We start from the raw sequence: 20997 nt of genomic DNA, 5'->3' as shown, positions 1-20997 counted from the left end.
TCGGGCGTGAGTTCACTGGGTGCACCAAGTACTCAGCCCCTGCATATGTTTTCCCTATGTGCAGGTTGAGCGAGGTCGGGAGGCGGAGAATGTTGAGTGATGATTTCAAGAACTGGTCCGGTTATTATTATGTCTTCATACGTAGTAGTAACTATACTCTCAAATTGCTTCCGCTATCAAATGTCTAAGAAACTCTGTTATTTTCGTTATTGCCGAACTCTGCTATCGTTTACTTTGAGACTTGGGTTTTTGTTGAAACGTTGACTGGTTTAAATGAAACTTCATCCTTGTTTGTTAAGTCGTATTGCCTTGAATTGTATGTTTTCCCCCTTCTTCCCCGCTTCTTAAATCCCCCACGAGTCACGATTTCCCGTGCTTTCTATCCCTATGAAGTGCGGTCGTGACAGGATGTGTCCCGCGTCTCCCATATCCTTCATCTCGAACTGGTTTGATAACCATGTTCGAACTGATGACAACATCTTTTTATTGTTTCTAATTAGAAGAATGTCATCTACATATAAAACTAAGAACACCACATTCCCTTTATCAAATTTCTTATACACGCAGCTCTCACTTGGGCACTTTTCGAATCCAAACTTGCAAACAGTTTGATCGAAACATTGGTTCCACGATCTGGATGCTTGCTTGAGGCCATAAATGGCCTTCTTAAGCTTCCAAACCATGTGTTCTTTGCCTTTTATGGCATATCCTTCGGGTTGTTCCATGTAGATGGTCTCCTCAAGACTGCCGTTTAGAAATGCAGTCTTAACGTCCATCTGCCATACATCCCAATCCATACAAGCTGCAATAGACAACAGTATCCGGATCGATTTGAGCATGGCCACTGGGGAGAAGGTCTCATCATAATCGATGCCTTCCTTTTGGGTATACCCCTTGGCCACTAGTCTTGCTTTGAAGACTTTAACTCGTCCATCGGGTCCACGTTTACGTTTATATATCCACTTGCTCCCAATGGCAGTACAACCTTCGGGTAGGACGGACAAATCGTAGACGTCTTTGTCTATCATAGATTGTAGTTCCGAATCCATTGCTTTTACCCATTCGCAATGATCGATATCTGCCTGCGCCTCCGCAAAGTTCCAGGGATCTAATACATTGTTGTCCGATGAGTGATCCATAGATTCTCCCTAACCAATGTATCTGTCGGGCTCATGTGAGACCCTCCCACTGCGGTGCGTCACTACAATATTTTGAGTAGAAGTTGAAGTTTCGGGAATTGTTTGTACACTTGGTACTTGTTCTTGGTTAATGGAACTTGTGACTGAAGTTAGCTCATCAAGATCCACTTCACTGCTGGGTTTATGATTCATTACATAGTCTTCCTCTAAGAATGTCGCGTGAGTGCTCACAATGACTTTCTTATCTCGGAGACTAAAGAATTCATAACCTTTCGTTCCTTTGGGGTAACCTATAAACAAACATACCTCCATCCTAGATCCTAGCTTAGTTGGATCCTTTTCCAATACATGAGCCGGACAACCCCAAACCTTGAGATGTGCTAGATTGGGCTTACGCCCAGTCCACAACTCATATGGAGTTTTAGGTACGGATTTTGATGGTAAATTGTCTAAAATGTGACTTGCGGAAAGCAAGGCATGTCCCCAAAACGAAATAAGCAGACGTGCATAACTCATCATCGATCGAACCATGTTTAATAAGGTCCTGTTCCTTCTTTCAGCCACGCCGTTCTGCTGGGGCGTGCACGGCGCAGTCAGTTGTGATTGAATTCCCACTTCCGATAAGTAGTCCAAAAATTCGGCACTGAGGTATTCGCCTCCACGATCAGATCGTAGGCATTTGATATTCTTCCCATGATACTTCTCCACAAGAGTCTTAAAGTCTTTAAACTTGTCAAAAGACTCTGACTTGTGACGCGTCAAGTAGACATATTCAATTTTTGAGAAGTCATCAATAAATGTGATGAAGTATCAAAAACCACCTCTTGCCTCAGTTGACATTGGTCCACATACATCGGAATGAACGAGCTCAAGTACTTCCTTGGACCTATTGCCCTTAGCCTTAAAAGGCCTCTTTGTCATCTTGCCTTCTACGCATGACTCACACTTATGAAAAGGTTCCTCCTCTAGACCTTTGATAAGATCTTGTTGAACAAGAGAATGGATCCTCCTTTCATTGGCATGACCAAGTCTAAGGTGCCACAAGTACGTTTCGTTCATTGAATTTGAAGGTTCTTTTCGTTTCTTTGAAATTTTCGATGTTGTATTGAGTTCTGATTTGCGATTATTAAACAGTGTAGAAGTGATTGTGTACATATTGTTTTCCATGATACCACGACAGATATAAGAACCATCTTTCTTAATAACGCAGTTGTCATTAAAAGAAATCGAATATCCATCATAAACCAATTTAGAAACTGAAATTAAATTTCTTCTAAAAAAAGGTATCAACAAAACATTCTTCAAAATCAAAAATCTATCACTACTAAAACGCAAATAAATGTCTCCCACTGCAATGGCCGCCACTTTGGTAGCGTCGCCCAGCTGGACTTCGATCTCACGATCATGTAGCCGTCTTGTCACCTGCATTAAGTCAGGATCAAAACAAATATGATCAGTGGCTCCTGTGTCAATAACCCAAGTGCAAATTGATGTCGAAGTCAAACAAGACTCGACAACTAGAGCTTGGTGCATACCTGTAGCCTTGCCCCGTTTAGGCCAGTCTGGCTTCCAATGCCCCTTTTCTCCACACTTGAAACACTTCCCCGTGGGCTTCTTGTTAGCCCTCTTCTTCTTCTTTCCCTTAGCTATCTTGGCCGGTCCTGAGTTCGGTGCCTGCCTTTTTCCTTTGCTAGGCTTTAAGCCAGATGAACGAGGCGTCGAAGTCATCATGGCCGCCTTAGCCTGGACCATAAGGTCCTCTGCCGACTGAAGTTCAGTCAACAACTCTGCCAAGGTGTAATTCCTTTTGTTCATCTCGAAGTTGAGCTTGAACTGTTGGAAGCTAGGGGGAAGACTTTGAAGGATGATAGTCACCTGGGACTCGGGATCGATCGTCCCTCCCAAGACCTCAATTTGGTTGAGGTGGCCCATCATCTCGAGGACATGGTCCCTCACAGACGAGCCTTCCTTCATTGTCTTCGACATGATACTCCAAAAGGCTTGAGACTTCGCCGTTCGATTCTGAGTACCAAAAAGATTTTTGAGATTCTGCATAATTTCGGCGGTTGTTTCCATGGCTGAATGCTGATGCTTGATTACTGAAGACATAGATGCCAACATGTAGCACTTAGCCATCTCATTCGCCTTATTCCACCGTCTGTGTGCATCTCTGACTCCTGCCGCAGCGGTAGCCGCCGGCACTGGAGGTCGCGGGGTGGTGAGCACAAAGATGTACTCATCTGCTGTGAGAACGATGTCCAAATTTTGTTTCCATTCTATGTAATTTTGGCCCTCGAGTTTATTTTCTTTGAGAATTGCGGAAAGAGGATTGAATGACATATTGACGATTTGATTTGCACTGCAAAACAGAGTATTTTACTATTGTCATAAACTTATGTAAGAAGTTTGATTAGATTAACCATAAAACTTTTCAAAATCTTACAACTGTAAAATTAAAATTTTGTACCCTCCAGAGGAAGTCAATACGCATTAAAATCTTACAATTTTACTGGTCACAACACCGACGAATAGTCCAGAGACCATAGAGTGGCATGGCCGCCTAATGTTGCCTAAGCAAGACCACCGAATTTAGCATTACAGAGTCTCATTTCTACAACACACTCCCATAACAATGCTTGTGTGCTGCTAACAAGATCAAGCTATCTCATAAATCCTGTGTGAACTACTGAATCTCGCAGTTTCTTAGGATTATTATCCCCACAGAGCAGGTGGCGATAATATTGGAAACTACATTCTAGTTCATACTATTTATATTTGAGAAGCCCGCCCTCATGAACTTGCTATTTTCTTAGGATTATTGTCCCCACAGAGCAGGTGGCGATAATATTAGAAAAATGCTTCATATATTGCAGACCAATTGATGGAGACCATATACAAACGTTGAGTTCGTAATTATAGCTTAGATATTTTGGGTTATGGTTTTACTTTAATTATCCTTAGCCTTGAGGCAGTTTAAGGCTTAATTAAATTCTGTTGCTATTAATCTACTGGATAATTAAATATTTTATTAATTGGTATCTTCTTTAGGAAATTATTGTTCTAGAATATAATTCTTATTCATGTCTACTATAAGGTATATCAAATTATTTAATTCTTAATAAGACATGAAAAATTAAATTCAAATTAATTCCATGTTCAAGATTAGGAAGAGATATTTCATTATTTAATGTATTCATACATATCTATCCCTTTTAGGATCTTAGATATATAAATATTAGGAAACTATTAAATTATTCTTATCCATATCATATAGGATTATTATTTATTTCCATAGATATAGAAAATAATAAAAATATTCCTTAAATCTAGATAAATATTAGGAAACTATTAAATTATTCTCATCTATATCATCTAGGAATAAAATAATATTATTTATTTCCATAGATATAGATAATAATAAAAATATTCCTAAAATCTAGGCAAATCTTCCAAAAAAATATTATTTGATTGCGGCTTGTACACCGGTAATTGGAGGTAAGTATTTTCATCAAAGATGCATTTGTCATATTTTAAATTTACGTGTACAAGATGCACTTGAGTTATGGCAAAAGCATGTTTCTCCTATTAGAACTGCAGTTTGATTAATCCATCAAAAGCCAGCTATTGGCAAAGCATGGAAGAAATATTGTCATCAAAAGAATGTCAGGTATACGAATTTTACTATGGATGTGTCTCATAGATGGAATTCGACATATGATTGTCTGAATTCTACTTTGACACATAAAGATGCTTTATGTGATTTTTATAGAACCTATCCCGTTCATGATTTATATCTTTCGCATAGTTGTTAGGAACATAGTGTGGCTTTATTTAAATTGTTTAAATTTTTTAAAAATGCTACTATTGAATTGTCGGGTGTTTATTATTGCACTGCTGTTCGTGTTTTAGAACATTGCATGTACATATCCCTTGGTTTTAAAAATGCAATGAAAAATGCTTCCTCTTCGCCTGAGCTAATGTGTGTCTTATATTACATGATTGAAAAATGGCTCAAGTATTTCAGTGAGATTCCAACCGTATTTTTGATTGCAAAGGTATTGGATCCAATATGGAATTTAGCCAGTACCTCACGGATTTTGGATTTTTATTATAACAACTTGAGTTCAATTGATCTTGGCCCCCTTCAAGCACTACAATCCGATACTAGTGACGAATTTGGAGTAGACCTCTCAGAAACCTTTCAAATAACCCTCCCGGACCGGTCCATTATCCAACAAACCTTCGAGTTTAACTTGCGCGCTCTCTACACCAAATATGAAACAAAGTATAACAATACCCACCAAGTCAGAAGACCCCCCCCCTCCTCCACAACATAACTATGGCTTTGCATTTCAAGCCGATTATGATGACCCCGACGCCGCGTCCCAACTAGCCGACCTATACAGCTACAGCACCGGTGGAAGGAGCTCAGGTATGGTAAGTGAATTGGATTTATATTTCGATTCACTCTTTTCATTTGGTGATGAAGGTCCTACTCCTCCGGCCCAAATCGACGTCCTCGATTGGGGGGAACCCACGAGAAAGATTTTCCCATCCTTGCGTCAATGGCCAAGGAGATTTTCTCTGTTCTGGCTTCCACTGTCGCCGTCGAGTTCGCTTTTAGTGTTTGCTCGCGTGTGTTGGATGAATCAAGAAGTAAGCTCTCGGCGAAAAAAATGGAAGTCATGATGTTACTTGATGATTGGGCCAAAGTCGACATTAGAGAACAAGAAAATGATTGGGATGATCGTCAGGAGGGATCACAAGATGAATTCACCGGGGATGAATCGTAGGCCAACCGTAAACCGCCGCCGGCCAAGCCAAATAGGTAAGTAAGGTAAGAGAACTACGTGGGCTTTGATTCCCTAATGCAAATGAGCATTAGGGATACGTAGGCATCTCAACTTAAATTTTAAATTTAAGTTGAGTTCAAGTCCTTTTTCCTTTATTTCTTTTTTTCCCATTTGTTCCTATTTTAAAAATATGCAAATACAATTACATAATTGTATTTGTATATACTCTAGTCGATGAAGTAGATTTCTCTATACGACTAAATCCGGGAAACTTTCGACAATTCTACTATAATTGTTGATTGTTAGACTAAACTCAACATTTAAAGTTGAATTGCTAAAGGTGTCCTTAATTTAGTTATGTAGAAAGATCTCCTTCGCTGATTAAGAGTATATATACTTATAATTTTTTTAATAAGAACTTCTAAGTCTTTTTGGTCAACACTTGTAACTTGTAATTGTTGTAACTTGTAAACATGTAATTTCAGTAAAATTGCAACTTTCATCGTACATTTTTGAATAAATATTACACGTTGGAGTCGTAATTTAATTGAAAAATGTAAAAAAAAAAAATTGGCAGAACCGCTGAACCGGTGCGAAAACCGGCGGTTTTGAACCGCCGCTTGAACCGCCGGTTTTTTGAACCAGAACCGGAACCGACGGGACCCTAGGCGGGCCGGTTCCGGTTCATGCATTTCGTGAACCGTGAATCGCCGGATCATGAACCCAAACCGGCGGTTCATGAACCGTGTGCAAGCCTAGCTATGGTTGGGCGAAAGCTACTGTGGATACCCTAATCCATAAGAGCATCCACAACGGTGGCGTCCGTCACCACGGCCGTCCGCGCCGCTGGCACGGACGCTACCCGCCGCCGCTGCGCTCGCGCCGCTGGCACGGCGCTGCTCGATGAATCGAGCAGCGCCGTGCCAGCGAGCAGCTGACGTGGCGCGCTGGGATTCGTCAACGGCATAGCCGTTGTGTTTAATTTTTTTTAATTAAAAAACCGATAAAAAAAAATTTTCACTTCCAAAAATAAATATATCCATTTATAACCGTTTTTTTCCACTTTTTAATTTTTTTTCATTTTTTACCCAAAAAATACACACTTTCATCTATAAATACCCTCAATTTCACTCCCAAAAATTCACATCAAACTACACAATTCTCATCTTCATTCTCTCATATCCATTTTCATCTTCAATCTCTCATATCCATTTTCATCTTCATTCTCTCATACCCTACAACATCACTATGTCCGGCCAAGACGATAACCCTACGGGCTCCCACGGTAGGAACCCTGAATGGTTCGGTTCACAACCGTTTCCTAGTTCGGAAACGGACTATTCGGCCCCTCCTCTCAAGATTCGGGCGTTCCGGGTGGCTACCGGCCATACCCGGTCGACGAGCAAGGTGCCTCCGATGGGCGATACGGGTGGACACCGGAGCCTAGGCCTCCCGTCCCTTCCCAAACTCCGACTCCTCCATCTCGCGCCGGTGTCCGCACACCGTACTCACCGGCGGAGATAGATAGATTGTTCAAGGCGTACTTGGAAATCTCCGAAGATGCGGTGGTTGGCACGAACCAATCCGGCGATCACTTTTGGTGGCGCGTCTCTCGGCGGTACAATGCAAACCGGCCGCCGGGAACGATCGAGCGCAACGAGAGTATGGTGCGCAACTGCATCGGCCGAGCCAACGACGAAATTGGCAAGTTCAATGGCTATTTCCTCCAGGAGTCGCGGAATGCCGGGAGCGGCCGGAGCGAGGTCGACATCATCACTGCGGCGCTGAGCACCTACCAATCCATGAACGGTAAGTCGTTCAAGTACCTAAATGTTTGGCAGGAAACGAGGACGCACCCGAAGTATCTGGGAGGCGTAACATCCTCCTCTAGCGGCTCCTCCAAACGGTCACGGTCGGCATCCCTATCCGACGCCGGCGAAGAAGTGGCTAGCCAACTCGCTGAAGCTAACTTGGGTAGCCCCGACGCCGGACCAAGCGGTTCCCGACGCCGACCGCAAGGAAGGAAGAAGGCGGCGGCCGAACGCCGTCGCGCCGCGACTCCATCTGCCCCCGCCCCCGAACCCTATGTTCCATCTCCACCCCCGAACAACTCGTTGTGGGCCCTTTTGGCCCAACTCAATATGGCCGATAGGTCAACTATGACCCCCACGCAACTTCAAACGCACGAGGACATAATATTGGGTCTCAAAAAACAATTGGGGTTGGTGCCGCCAGATGCGTAGTCTTCCTCGGGTAATATTAGTCAATAATCATGTAATTTTTAATTTTTAGGAGTTTAATTATGTAATTTTTAATTTTTAGTTTTTTAATTATGTAATTTTTAATTTTTATGATTTTAATTATGTAATTTTTAATTTTTAGGATTTTAATTATGTCTTTTTTATTTTATTTGTAATTTGTAATATTTATTGTGGTTTTTTAATGAAATTTAGTATTATGGAAATGTTAATTGTGCCGCTTGCAAGAGCACAGCTGTGGGTGTTGTGCTCTTGCCAGAGAGCAGGCAGAAAAAGTGGGGTCGGACCCACAACCGTGCCGCTTGCAAGAGCACGGTTGTGGATGCTCTAAAGCGCAGAAAAATTGATGGAAGCAAATAATGAAACAGAATTGGCTCTTCCGATAGTTGAGTGGCTGCATAAATATAGTAAAACACAGAAGCTGACACGACTCCTTCTGACACGCTGTCGTCCCCAAATCAACTTCCCTCTCTTGAATCAGAACATTCCAGAACTTAGTTTGTTCAACTGGGTTTCCGTTTCCTTCAATTAACTTGGATTGTAATATGCAACTCCAATTGAAATTCATTTGAGAATCTGCTTTTCTTGACCGAGAGCTTTAAAGACTTTATTTTTCTGAAGTGGGCAAGAGAGATGAGTTTCCGGGAAGAAGTGGAAGATGGGAGGGGCGATCTTCGGAAGCCATTTCTGCACACAGGGAGTTGGTATCGAATGGGGTCGAGGCAGTCTAGTTTGACGGGGTCTTCTCAAGTGATAAGGGACAGCTCTATCTCAGTCTTGGCTTGCGTTTTCATCGTTGCCTTGGGTCCTATCCAGTTTGGTTTCACTGTACTACACACACTGCTTCTCTTTCACTTTTCCTTTTCATTATTTGCTCTATGATTGAAAGCGGTTGAGATGATGAATCCAAAGTTGTTGTGATGTTTAACTGCAATTCTACTTGATAGTACTGTTTGATTTCAATTTGTGCATTCAAACTGTTTCACTGCAGCGCAAGTTGTTGAAACATTTACATTTAACATATATGTGATGTGATGTGATGTATATTCCCTTACTGTTTTAGTTGGTATTGCATAGTTATATAGTTTTAGATTGTTTGAGTCAGAGCCGTTTAACTATTCTGTCAGTAGTTTTTGGAACCAATTTTGCTATGGTGTGCATTGCTATCTTCTTTGAGTATTCGTTTTTCTATGCAAATATGAAACTACTGATACAGGAGCTAAACCAGTTCCAATTTTTGGTTATGTAGTGTGGTTATTCCTCACCAACACAAAATGATATTACCAGGGATCTTAACCTTACCGTCTCACAGGTTGGTTCTAGTCTATTTACGGAGTATTATAATTGTGTCAATGTTTCTTGATTTCATAGAGTGATTGAACTAATTGGAACAGTTCTCCTTATTTGGTTCTTTATCGAATGTGGGAGCTATGGTTGGAGCGATAGCTAGTGGTCAGATCGCTGAGTACATTGGAAGAAAGGGGGTATGAGTTTTGCAGTCTTAATATTGGACTTGAGTATGAGTGTTTATCTTTTTTGTTCCAATATCTTGATTTTTTTGACATTGTTAACGTGCAGTCTTTGATGATCGCTGCCATTCCTAATATCATAGGCTGGCTTGCAATATCATTTGCCAAGGTGAGACAGTCCTATCATGTTGTGCCAAATTGTTCTCCTTTCCCAAATGCTTTATTTCTTATCAGCCTCTCTTCAATTACATTAGGACTTCTCTTTTCTCTACATGGGAAGACTTTTGGAAGGTTTTGGTGTGGGTATAATCTCTTACACGGTATGATAACGCTGTCATATAGTGTTTATTTTAGCAGTAGATAAAATGATAGTATGCTTCATTTTATTCGTTTTCTATTTTCTCTTAGGTGCCTGTATATATAGCAGAGATAGCACCTCAAAATCTCAGAGGGGGGTTAGGTTCAGTGAACCAGGTTTACCAAGCTTACAATTTCATCTTTTCTGTGCACTTATTGCACTGCGACACAACTTAACCTAATTTCATATTGTAGCTCTCTGTGACAATTGGGATCTTGCTATCGTATCTTTTGGGACTATTTGTGAATTGGAGAGTGCTTGCAGTTCTAGGTGATTTTTCATGGAACTTGGGACTTTATACAGTTGGTGTTGTCAAATTCAGATTATATTTTTTATGCCATGGTCATCATCCTTATTCATGTAATTTGTCTGACAGTAAATTATTGATGCATTAACTTGACCAAAACTTTCGTGCATATTGTTAAAGATTCATTTTTGAGAACCTTTGTGGATCAAATGTTTAAGCCAAGGCTTTTTGGGTTTCACTAATGTTTATTTTCTTTCACAGGAATTTTACCCTGTCTCATATTGATACCTGGTCTGTTTTTCATCCCAGAATCTCCTCGGTGGTTGGTGAGATCACAAAGCTTTCCTTATTTCCCACCCTGAGTTTTAAAAAACACATGAATTACTAACATACAGACGTACTTCCTCAAATGCAAAAATTAGGCAAAAATGGGCATGACTGATGACTTTGAAGCTTCTCTGCAAGTACTTCGTGGTTTTGACACTGATATTTCAGTCGAAGTAAATGAAATCAAGGTCTGCCTTCTTCCACTAATCTATAATTCCCTAAGAACAGGACATGAAGATGTTTTACATACCTAAATCTGGCTTGGTTTTTAACGGCGCACAAGTTTGATATCATACCGCAATTTTTTTTGGTTGCAGAGGTCCGTGGCTTCAACAAGCAGAAGAACAGCTATCCGGTTTGCAGATCTCAAAGTGAGACGATATTGGCTACCTCTGATGGTGTGTAATCCTTCACAAAGCATCTAATATTCCTTTGTACGTCGCCCCTTTTACTATTAATATGACAAACCTATTGTGATAATCTTTCTGTCTGTTTCTCCTTCAGATAGGAATTGGATTACTTGTCTTCCAACAGCTATCTGGAACTAATGGTGTTATCTTCTACTCCACTACTATATTTGAGTCAGCTGGTAATGTCCTTTTTCCTTGAAAATAATGTTCGTTATCTATTGAATTCAAGATTGTAATACTTCAGACTTTTGGGCTGTAATGTCTTGCTACCTCCGTCCTTAAAAAATAGAAAATTCTGAAACGGCATGAATTTTAATGCACAATTGGTAAAGTAAGAGAGAATTATTGGTGAAGTAAAGAAAAATGAGTAAAGTAAGTGAGAGGAGAAAAAGTATTGGAAGTAGTGTTAGTGGATTGTGGGGTCCACTTGTTAAAATAGAAAGTTTAGAAAGTTTCTATTTTTTAAGGGACAGACCAAAATGGAAATAGTTTCTATTTTTAAGGGACGAAGGTAGTACCATTTATCTGGTTAGTTAATGATACTAATAATGCTGATATTAGTGCTTTCATTGTCTATTGTATGCATATCAATGTCTCAATTGTTAGCTAGTGGAGTGCTCGTTACACTGACAACTTCCAGTATCATGATTTTTCCGGACTATATCTAGTTTAGTATACTTTTTGTCTTTAGTTTCAATCAAGTAATATCAATAAGTTTACCTTGTATAAACCAGGAATCTCATCAAGCAATGCTGCCACAGTAGGAGTCGGCATTATTCAGGTTAACCTTCGTTGTTTTCAAGCAACAATCTTATTTTTGAAAATCTAAACAGACACGTATGTTTAGGTCATTGCAACTGCAGTTTCAACATGGTTGGTAGACAAAACAGGACGCAGGATTCTTTTACTTGTAAGTTCAATGAATATTGTATTTTTGGATTTGGTCTACTTGTTGGATCACTTAAAGAATGTCCTATTTGTTGCAGATATCCTCTTCTGGAATGGCTTTGAGTCTTCTAGTTGTTGCTGTCGCTTTCTTTCTTAAGGTAGAAATGATATTTTAACATTTTATGTATAGTTATGAAACTTTTTTAACAAAATACTGTAATATTCTCCTGATATACTGATTTTTGGTGCTTTTACAATGAATACTTATTCCAGGGTGCGGTAGCACCAGATTCAACATTATATGGCTTACTGGGGATCCTCTCAGTTGTCGGTGTTGTGGTGAGCCTTCTTCTGGATACACGAGTTACCTATAATTTATTGAATCTTCATTTTTGTAAATTGTAAGTTTCAATTTGTTCAACTGATGTAGTGCATGATTATCGCCTTCTCTCTTGGAATGGGGCCCATTCCCTGGCTTATAATGTCTGAGGTACCATCTTATATTCTCCGTGTTACAAGCAATAAAATTTCTTGGGAATTCAATTTGCTTTTTATCTTTTTGGTCCCAAATTGAAAGTTGAATGCTCTATTATTAAATGAAGAAGATCAGATCAAAGGCTTGATTTTTGAATTTGACATTCATGCATAAATTTGAGACAATTAACTCCCCTGGATTTGGTGTCTCAGATTCTTCCACCTAAAATCAAGGGCCTCGCTGGAAGTGTGGCGACTTTGTTAAACTGGTTCATTTCGTGGGTTATTACCATGACAGCACCATTGCTACTAGACTGGAGCAGCGGAGGTTCGTGCAACACAACCAGTTTCATTTTTAATTCGAGAATTTATATTCATACAATTTCTAGTACTACCATATTTTTCCAAATATGAGCAATTAGAATGGCTAACTATAAAAAATAGTAAGAATAGGGGAAGGATATAAACTTCCCCACTGAACGAAGAGATTGAGGAACTTTCTCGTTGCTTTTATTGCTGAAATTTAAAGTTTGAATGTGTCGTTGGAGTCTCAAGGTAGTTGGCTAAAGACAAAACACTGTCCTCTATTCTGATGTTTTTAAGATGGTGAGTATTTGGAAAACTACGCAGCATTTAGGAGAAAATTTGAGTCGTAGCGTTATGAGATTATAGTGGTTCTTCTTACCTTTGATCCACGGGACTCCCTTTTGATCTGAGAAATTTGTGGTGATCTTTACAGGCACTTTCACATTTTACGCGACCATGTGTGTCGTGACAGTGACATTTGTGGCGATTTGGGTGCCGGAAACAAAGGGAAAAACGTTAGAGGAAATCCAGCACTCATTCAGATGAAGATTCCGCTCCATTCATCTACGTTGTACTTCAGTATCAGAGCCCTTTTTGTGCTACCTACCATGTTTATTCTGCCAGATGCAATTTCTAATAAATCTGTGTTTTTAAGTGTATATGGGGAAATATTTTTAGTTCTTCATAAAAAACATTATTAAGAGGTGCATTTGTAATAATAGCTGAAAACTTGGGTGTCCACATTTGTTCACAGTATAAATAACATTAAATATCAAATTAAGTATTAATTTTATGCATTAATTATCGCGTATGCACGACCCTTCCTTTGTAATAATATGTTTTTAAGGTATAAAGCACTCAGGGTATCCACTGTGGGACCGCCGCGCCTATAGCCCCGGCGGGGGTATAAAGCACTCAGGGTATCCACTGTGGGACCGCCGCGCCTATAGCCCCGGCGGGGGCGATCCCGAGGCGGATTATATTGTAGGTGACGTCTGCCCCGAGGCGGACGGTCATTCGGTGAAACCGGGGCGAGGACGCGCCGGTCGGCCTTTCGCCACGCCGGCCATAGTGCGCCGGCGCCCCTCGAATTTTTAATTTTTTTTAAAAATTAACCCTATGAATACCATTCTTCCACCACCCATTTTTTTCACCATTTTCACACTCTCCCTTCATTCACGATCTACACTTTCACTCTCTAAAAATGCACGGTGGAGACGACGAATCACCCGACTCGCAAGAATCGGGCTATGGCGGCAATCCTTCACAGCCGTCGGGATATGGCGGCTATCCTTCTCAGTCGTCTGGATATGGCGACTATCCTTCTCAGCCCTCGGGATATGGAGGGTCTCCGTCCCAGCCGTGGATTTGGAGTCAATCTCCCCCGCCGTGGGTATCGTGTCCAAACCTTCCTCCATCTCAGTCGTGGAGGTCTTCTCCAATGCCCCAACCTTTTCAGCGGAATCTAAGTCGCTCGGCGTTTGGAGATTACAGACCCAACTTCGACGCGCATAACCAGCCGCGTCCGGAGTCCCTTTTCCTATCCAGCCAATCTCCTTACACCGAAGCAGATCAAGAAGCTCTGGATACCATGATGGGTCTGCTCAGTTCCGGCATCCCGGATACACCTGCAGCACGGGTGGAAACGCCCGTTCCCTTCCGAAGCAGTGCCGGGGGCGGTGGCGGTAGGGGCGGCGGCCGCGGTGGCTCGAGCAGCGCCGGTGGCGGCTCGGGCAGCGGTGTCGGTAGTGGCGGTGGCTCGGGCTCCAAACGGCACAAGCTCTACACCAAAGCGAAGTCTATTGCCGTGGCGAGAGCATGGGATGCCATCACATCGGACCCCATAGTGGGCACCGATCAGACCGAGGGGAGCTTTTGGAGGCGCGTCCTAATGGCATACAACGAGTTCAAACCTGCCGGCGCCCAAGAGCGCGACCCGGAACAGATCCGCAAAAAGTGTCTAGGATTCTGCCGGCTACCAAGGGTTCGCGACCATATACCAGAACATAGACGTCACCACGGTTCGTGAACCACCGGTTCACGGTTCAGAACCGGCGGTTCCGGTTCAAGAATTGGTGGAACCTGAACCGGCCCGACCAAGACCTCACGGTTCCGGTTCATGAACCGTGAACCGGCGGTTCACTTGAACCGGCTGAATCGGCGGTAGTTATCCGGTTCCGGGCCGGTTCGGCGGTTCATCCGAAATTTTTTTTTTTACATTGTAAATTGTAATTCAAGTTAAAAATGTAAAAAAACTTGCGTAAATAAAATTAGAATGAAGCGATGTACAAATGTAATTTTATTGATACAAATTACAACTTCAAAATTACAAATTACAACTTTAAAATTACAAATTACAAGTTAAAATTTACAAATTACAACATAAAAATTAGAAATTACAACTTCAAAATTATAAATTACAAAAGACTAAAGTCTTCATTACAATTTACAAAATTACATATTCGAAATAGAGGGGAGAAAAAAGAAATAAAGGAAAAGGACTTGAGCTCAACTTAAATTTAAACTTAAATATAAAATTTAAGTTGAAATATAAGTTGAGATGTCTACGTATCCTCAATGCTCAATTGCATTTTGGAATCAAAGTCCACGTAGTTCTCTTACCTTGCTTACCTATTTGGCTTGATCGGAGGAATTGGCGCCTACTCTTCTTCGTCGGGGAAGTAGTCTTGGTCGGGTTGTACTACTTGATTGTCCCAATCCGGTTCTTGGTCTCTAATTTCGGCGGAGCACCAATCATCAAGTAACATGGTGGCTTGCATGTTTTGCCCGGTGAGTCTACTTCTTCTGTCGTCCAAGACGTTGCCTCCAACACTAAAGGCGGACTCGACGGCGACAGTGGAAGCCGGATTAATACTAACATATAGAGAAATTTAATATAAATGAAATTAATACTAACATAATTATAAACTTATAACATATAACCTATTAAAACTTACTAACATATAACATATAACATAAAACATATAAAACATATTTAATACAAACGAATTTATTACTAACATATAAATAAAATACATTAAAACATATAATACTAACATAATTGTAAAACATATTAAAACTTATAACATATAACATATTAAAACTTCCTAACATATAACATATTAAAACATATTAAAACTTATAACATATTAAAACATATAACATATTAAAACTTACTAACATAAAACTTACTAACATATAACATATTAAAACATATTAAAACTTATAACATATTAAAACTTACTAACATATTAAAACTTAAAACATATTAAAACTTACTAACATCTTAAAACTTACTAACATATTAAAACTTATAACATATAACATAAAACATATTAAAACTTAGAAGTTTAGAACTTACTTGTACTCGAAGAGCGGCTCGCCTTCCCACCTCCTCCGCAACTTGTGCTCTAGTAGGGACACGACGACGACGAGAGTCACTTTGATCTTGGGCAATTCCCTTGCCCCGATCACCACCACGACGAGATGAAGACATGATATTATGGAAATTGGAAGTAGAGAATAGAGAGTAGTGTTTATGTGAATATGATAACGTGAACAAGAACAACGTGAGTAAATTATGAGCGCAAATAACGTAAACAACTTGAGAGAATGAGGATGGAGAATAGAGAAATTGAGATTGAGAAAGAAATTCTTATTAACACAAGAATGGAGTAAGTAGAAATGAAGAGGAGGGGGGTATTTATAGGGGAAAATTGAGATTAAAAAAAAATAAATAATCAAATTTTCAAAAATCACGGCGAAACCGCCGGTTTACCGCTGGAACCGCCGGTTTTCGGTGGAATCGGCGGTTTTGAGGACCGTTTGAAATTTCAAATTTTGAAAAATGCGGCGGAAAACCGACGGTTTTATCGCCGGAACTGCCGGTTTTCGGTGGAACCGCCGGTTTTATCAGTGGAACCGACGGTTTCCGTCCACGGTTTGAGTCAAAACCGGCGGCCGCGGGAGTGGTTTCTGAAAAGGCTAGGGAGTAGGCCTGAAATTGTGTCGAAAACCGCCGAACCGGCGGTTCCAGTGAAACCGGCGGTTCCGAACCGCCGGTTACGGTTCGCCAAAAATTGGAACCTGAACCGGCCCGTTGGAACCGGCGGTTCTGGTGCCGGTTCGAACCGCCGACGACGGTTCCGGTTCCGGTTCGGAACCGCCGGTGACGGTTCCGTGCCGGTTCAACCGGACCGGTTCGGTTTGGTGATGTCTACCAGAACAACCTTCTCCACGCTGAGAGTGGCCGAAGCGAAGCAGACGTGAAGGCCCTGTCGATGGGCAAATACAACACGGAGGGTTAGCCGAAGTTTACAATGTGGGAGGAGTATCTAGTCCTCGCGGATTGTCCAAAATTTAAGGACATCTGCGCGCAAGAGGTCACTGGAGCTCCTGGGCCTAAGCGTACAAGACACAACCTTGCCGGGGACTACAGTAGCGGAAACGGCTCGCACTCGTTCGAGCAGAACGAGAAGCAAGTCGAAGAGCCCGCCGCTACACACACTAGGCGAAGACGGCCCCCGGGACAACATGCCTCTATCCGCAGCGCTAGAGGGGCTAGAAGTGCCTCCCGCCCATCGTCAGTCGCGTCTGGATCGCGCATCCCGCAGCCTTCCCCATTCGCACAGTCTATGGTTCCTGGTCCCCACGAGGTCTTGAGGGAGAACCTCGATGTGCAGTTGATGCAACAACTGCAGGACGTCTACAGCAAATACCTAGCCACCGATGACCCGTACATCAGGAATATATACTAGAAGCTCATCACTCGGATTGAGCTTCGTATAGGGTTGGCTGATGATGCTCCTGGGGAAACCGCGGCCGGCAGCAGCGAGGGAGGAGGGGGAGAAGAAGAAGAAGACGAGAAAGCCGACTCCGACACCGAGTAGACGGTGGAAGAGTTTTTATTTGTATTTTATTTTAAATATTCGTTGTATAATTTTACAATTTTCAATACAACGAATATTCGGTCCAAATTACCTCATTTTCTAATTATTTACATTGCGATGATTTTATTTATATCTGATTGAAACTAAAAACATTTTAAAATGAAAATTGATTATAAAATTTGGGGGCTATTGGAAGTGTCCACCATTGTGGCGGAAATAAATTTTTGGGGCTGTGGACAAAAACTGGGGCGGGGCTATTGGGGTGTCCGCCTTATAGTGGACACTATCACAATCCAGCCCCCTTCGGAGCGGCCGCCCGATGAGATGGTCAATTCCAATCGGCCGCCTGCCTGTCCGCCTTTAACGCGGCCCAATCGCCAGCCACCCAACTGCTCTTATGGTTGCATTGATGCAGTGGCCATGCAATTTTTTTTGTTATTTTTTATTATTTTCTTTATTTCTTTAATACCTCACTTTCACAAATAAATAAATACCCCCTCCTTCCATCCAATTTTCACGAGAATTGGCTCATTCAGGAGCTTCCACCCGACAATCTTCCATTCACGTGAGTCGGAATGCTTAATGAATATCCGAAGAGATCAAGGATTGAGATGAAAATAACACAAGTTTAAATATTAGTTGCAACGGCTAGTTTGTTAGCGGCGGTTGAGCTGAGTTTTAAGAGATGATCTGCAACAGATTGCGAGCTCACTACTGATTCGATTCATTGAGAGTAATAATATACACTACCTTCGTGAGGAATTCGAGATCAAAAGTGTACAGTTAGTTCATGAGAGGGTGAGCTACATTCCTGAGTGTATTTTTCTCTTTGAGTGGTGAGATCTTGTGTGCGATTGTAATCTCAATTTGTGGAATAAAAGGTCATCGTGATTCTCCCGTGGACAGTTCTTAGAAACCGAACCACATAATCCTCTGTGTTCAATCTTGTTCTTCGATTATAGTTGTGTTCTTGTTGTGTGATCGCTTTGTGTGCACTAGTTCTTCAATTTGTCGATTCCAATTTATAACAAATTGGCGTCGTATGTAGAAATCAAGGATATCGATCGAGATGATGCAACAAGGTTTGTGGAATTTTGAAGGGAGGAAAGGATGTATGTGTTGGGAAGGATGAAGACAAGGTGCAAGATCTCCAAGATAAGGCGTATAGCACTTTGATCCTCAGTTTGAGTGATCGGGTGTTTAGAGAGGTTTCGAAGGAATAAAACTACAGGTGGCGTTTGGGCCAAGCTTGAGTCGTTGTATATGACTAAAACCCCTCACCAATAAGCTCATGTTGAAGCAGAAGTTGTTCACCTTTAAGTTCTATGAATCAAGGAATATTGGTGAACAACTTGAGGAATTTGCAAAGTGTGTAGATGATTTGGAAAATATTGATGAAGCAATCAAGGACGAAGATAAGGTGTTGGTGCTTCTTCATTCCCTCCCTAAGAGTTTCGAGCAATTCAAAGATGCAATACTATTGTAAGAAACTCGAGCACCGAAGAAGAACTGCTATGCTTGGAAGAGGAAGTAAGCTGAGAGTGATAAAGCATAGGACACTGTTGACATTACTCAGGTTATGAATGTGACAGAAGATGAGGCTCTAGATGTATGGGTGATGGATTATGGTTGTAGTTTCCATATGACTTCCAAGAAAGATGGATCATGGATTTACAAGAGGCCACTAGATCTGTTCTGTTAGGGAATAATCAAGTGTGTCAAGTAAAGGGCATAGGCGATGTCAGAATGATGACGGTTGATGGCCTTCAAAAGATACTCTCTGAAGTAAGGTACATTCCAGCCATTAAAAGAAATCTTATTTCTTTGGGAATGCGGGAGAAGAAAGGAGTCACATCCATTTTGGTTGGAGGATTCATGAAGTCTTGAAGGGTACTGATATAATTATGACAGGTTACAAAATAAAAAATTTGTATTATCTCAAGGCAGGGGCAGTTGATCAGGTGAATGTAGTAGAAAAGATGAAATAGATTGTTTGGCATCACAGATTGGGTCATTTGGGGCATGTTGGACTAAAAGAGCTTGCCAAGTAGAATCTGATAGCATTTGATGGAGGTTCCAGATGATCAGGAACTCAGATCTTGTGAAGAGTACATCCTAGGCAAGGGCAAGAAATTGTCATATGCTACTGGGAAACATACTTCCTCAAAGCCACTAGAATATGCTCATGTAGACATTTGGGGGCCATCACCAATCTAGAGTATAGGTGGAGGAAGGTACTTTCTTTCAATCATAGATGATTTTTCTAGGAAGATATGGCTTTATGTGATGAAAGAAAAATCAGAGGCTTTTGGAAATGTTTCAAGAATGGTGCTCTGAAGTTGAACTTGAAAAGGGCAGTGTTCTAAAATACCTTCGCACTGACAATGGGCTTGAGTTTCTTTTAACTGAGTTTGATGTTTTCTACAAGAAAAAAGGAATAAAGAGACACAGAACTGTTCCCCACAACCACCAACAAAATGGAGAGGCTTAGAGAGCCAACAGAACCATTTTGGAAAGCTAAGGTGCATGCTTTTTTCATCAGGTATGCCTAAACATTTTTGGTCAGAAGTTGCCTCAACTGCTGTATTACTTATTGATAAATGCCCCTCTACTTTGATTAATAATGAGACACCTAATATGAGGTGGTATGGGTCAGCTGGTGATTACACAAAATTGAGAAGTGTTGGTATATATCATATCCACATGCTAAGAGAACCAAGCTAGATCCTAGATCTCTTAATTGTGTCATGGTATGATATTAGAAGAAAGTGAAGGGCTATAGGCTACAGTGCACAGAAAAGGGAATGGGAAAGGTGATGATCAGTAAAGATGTGGTCTTCAGAGAAGATGAGATGTCGTACTTACAGAGAAGATGCCTAGTGAAGGGGCTCCATAAATTTTTCAAGGAGATGAAAGTGGTGAGAGACGGAAGAGCCATATCGTAGCAAGAGATAGGCAGAGAAGGAACATCAAACTTCCATCCAAATACAATGACTATGATATGCTCTATTATGCTCTCACAGTGGCAAAACAGATTGAATACCATTAGCCCTCGAGCTACAAAGAGGCAGTGAGAAGTCATGAGAAAGATAAATGACTCAGAGCAATGCAAGAGGAAATAGATTCACTATATAAGAATCACACCTGGATTTTGGTTATAAGACCAAAGCATCAGAAATCCATAAGCTGCAAATGGGTATTCAAGAAGAAGATTGAAGCATTCAAAAATAATGAAGTGATGTTTAAAGCAAGATTGGTGGAAAAAGGCTTTACTCAGAGAGAAGGAATAGACTACAATGACATCTTCTTACCTGTAGTAAAGCATAGTTCCATCAAGATTTTGCTGGCCATTGTTGCTCACAAAGATTGGGAATTACAGCAAATAGATTTAAAACGGCCTTCTTGAATGGGGAATTAGAAAACAGAATACATATGGAGC

General features: G+C 41.1%; 1 protein-coding gene across 1 annotated transcript; it reads left to right on the top strand.

Moving 5' to 3' along the window:
* Positions 1–8599: 8599 nt before the first annotated feature.
* On the top strand, positions 8600–13470 carry LOC121762519 (sugar transporter ERD6-like 6). Its single transcript, XM_042158419.1, has 18 exons — positions 8600–9018; positions 9440–9502; positions 9585–9674; positions 9769–9828; positions 9914–9979; positions 10068–10133; positions 10212–10287; positions 10526–10590; positions 10687–10779; positions 10909–10989; positions 11096–11180; positions 11736–11782; positions 11849–11911; positions 11988–12047; positions 12163–12228; positions 12320–12379; positions 12577–12691; positions 13103–13470. Exons 1-18 carry the CDS (start codon positions 8824–8826, stop codon positions 13213–13215), a joined length of 1464 nt encoding a protein of 487 aa, XP_042014353.1. The 5' UTR covers positions 8600–8823; the 3' UTR covers positions 13216–13470.
* Positions 13471–20997: the final 7527 nt, after the last annotated feature.

This window comes from Salvia splendens, chromosome 13, assembly GCF_004379255.2.
Source record: "Salvia splendens isolate huo1 chromosome 13, SspV2, whole genome shotgun sequence".
Taxonomy (NCBI): Eukaryota; Viridiplantae; Streptophyta; class Magnoliopsida; order Lamiales; family Lamiaceae; genus Salvia; species Salvia splendens.
This window is presented reverse-complemented; position numbering and strand designations above follow the sequence as displayed.

Bases quoted from the DNA above. Each gene is read 5' to 3' on its own strand.
- LOC121762519 (XM_042158419.1), top strand. From the start codon at position 8,824: ATGAGTTTCCGGGAAGAAGTGGAAGATGGGAGGGGCGATCTTCGGAAG. The intron at 9,829-9,913 runs GTGAGACAGTCC...CAATTACATTAG, and splicing joins TTGCAATATCATTTGCCAAG to GACTTCTCTTTTCTCTACAT. The intron at 12,692-13,102 runs GTTCGTGCAACA...TGATCTTTACAG, and splicing joins ACTAGACTGGAGCAGCGGAG to GCACTTTCACATTTTACGCG.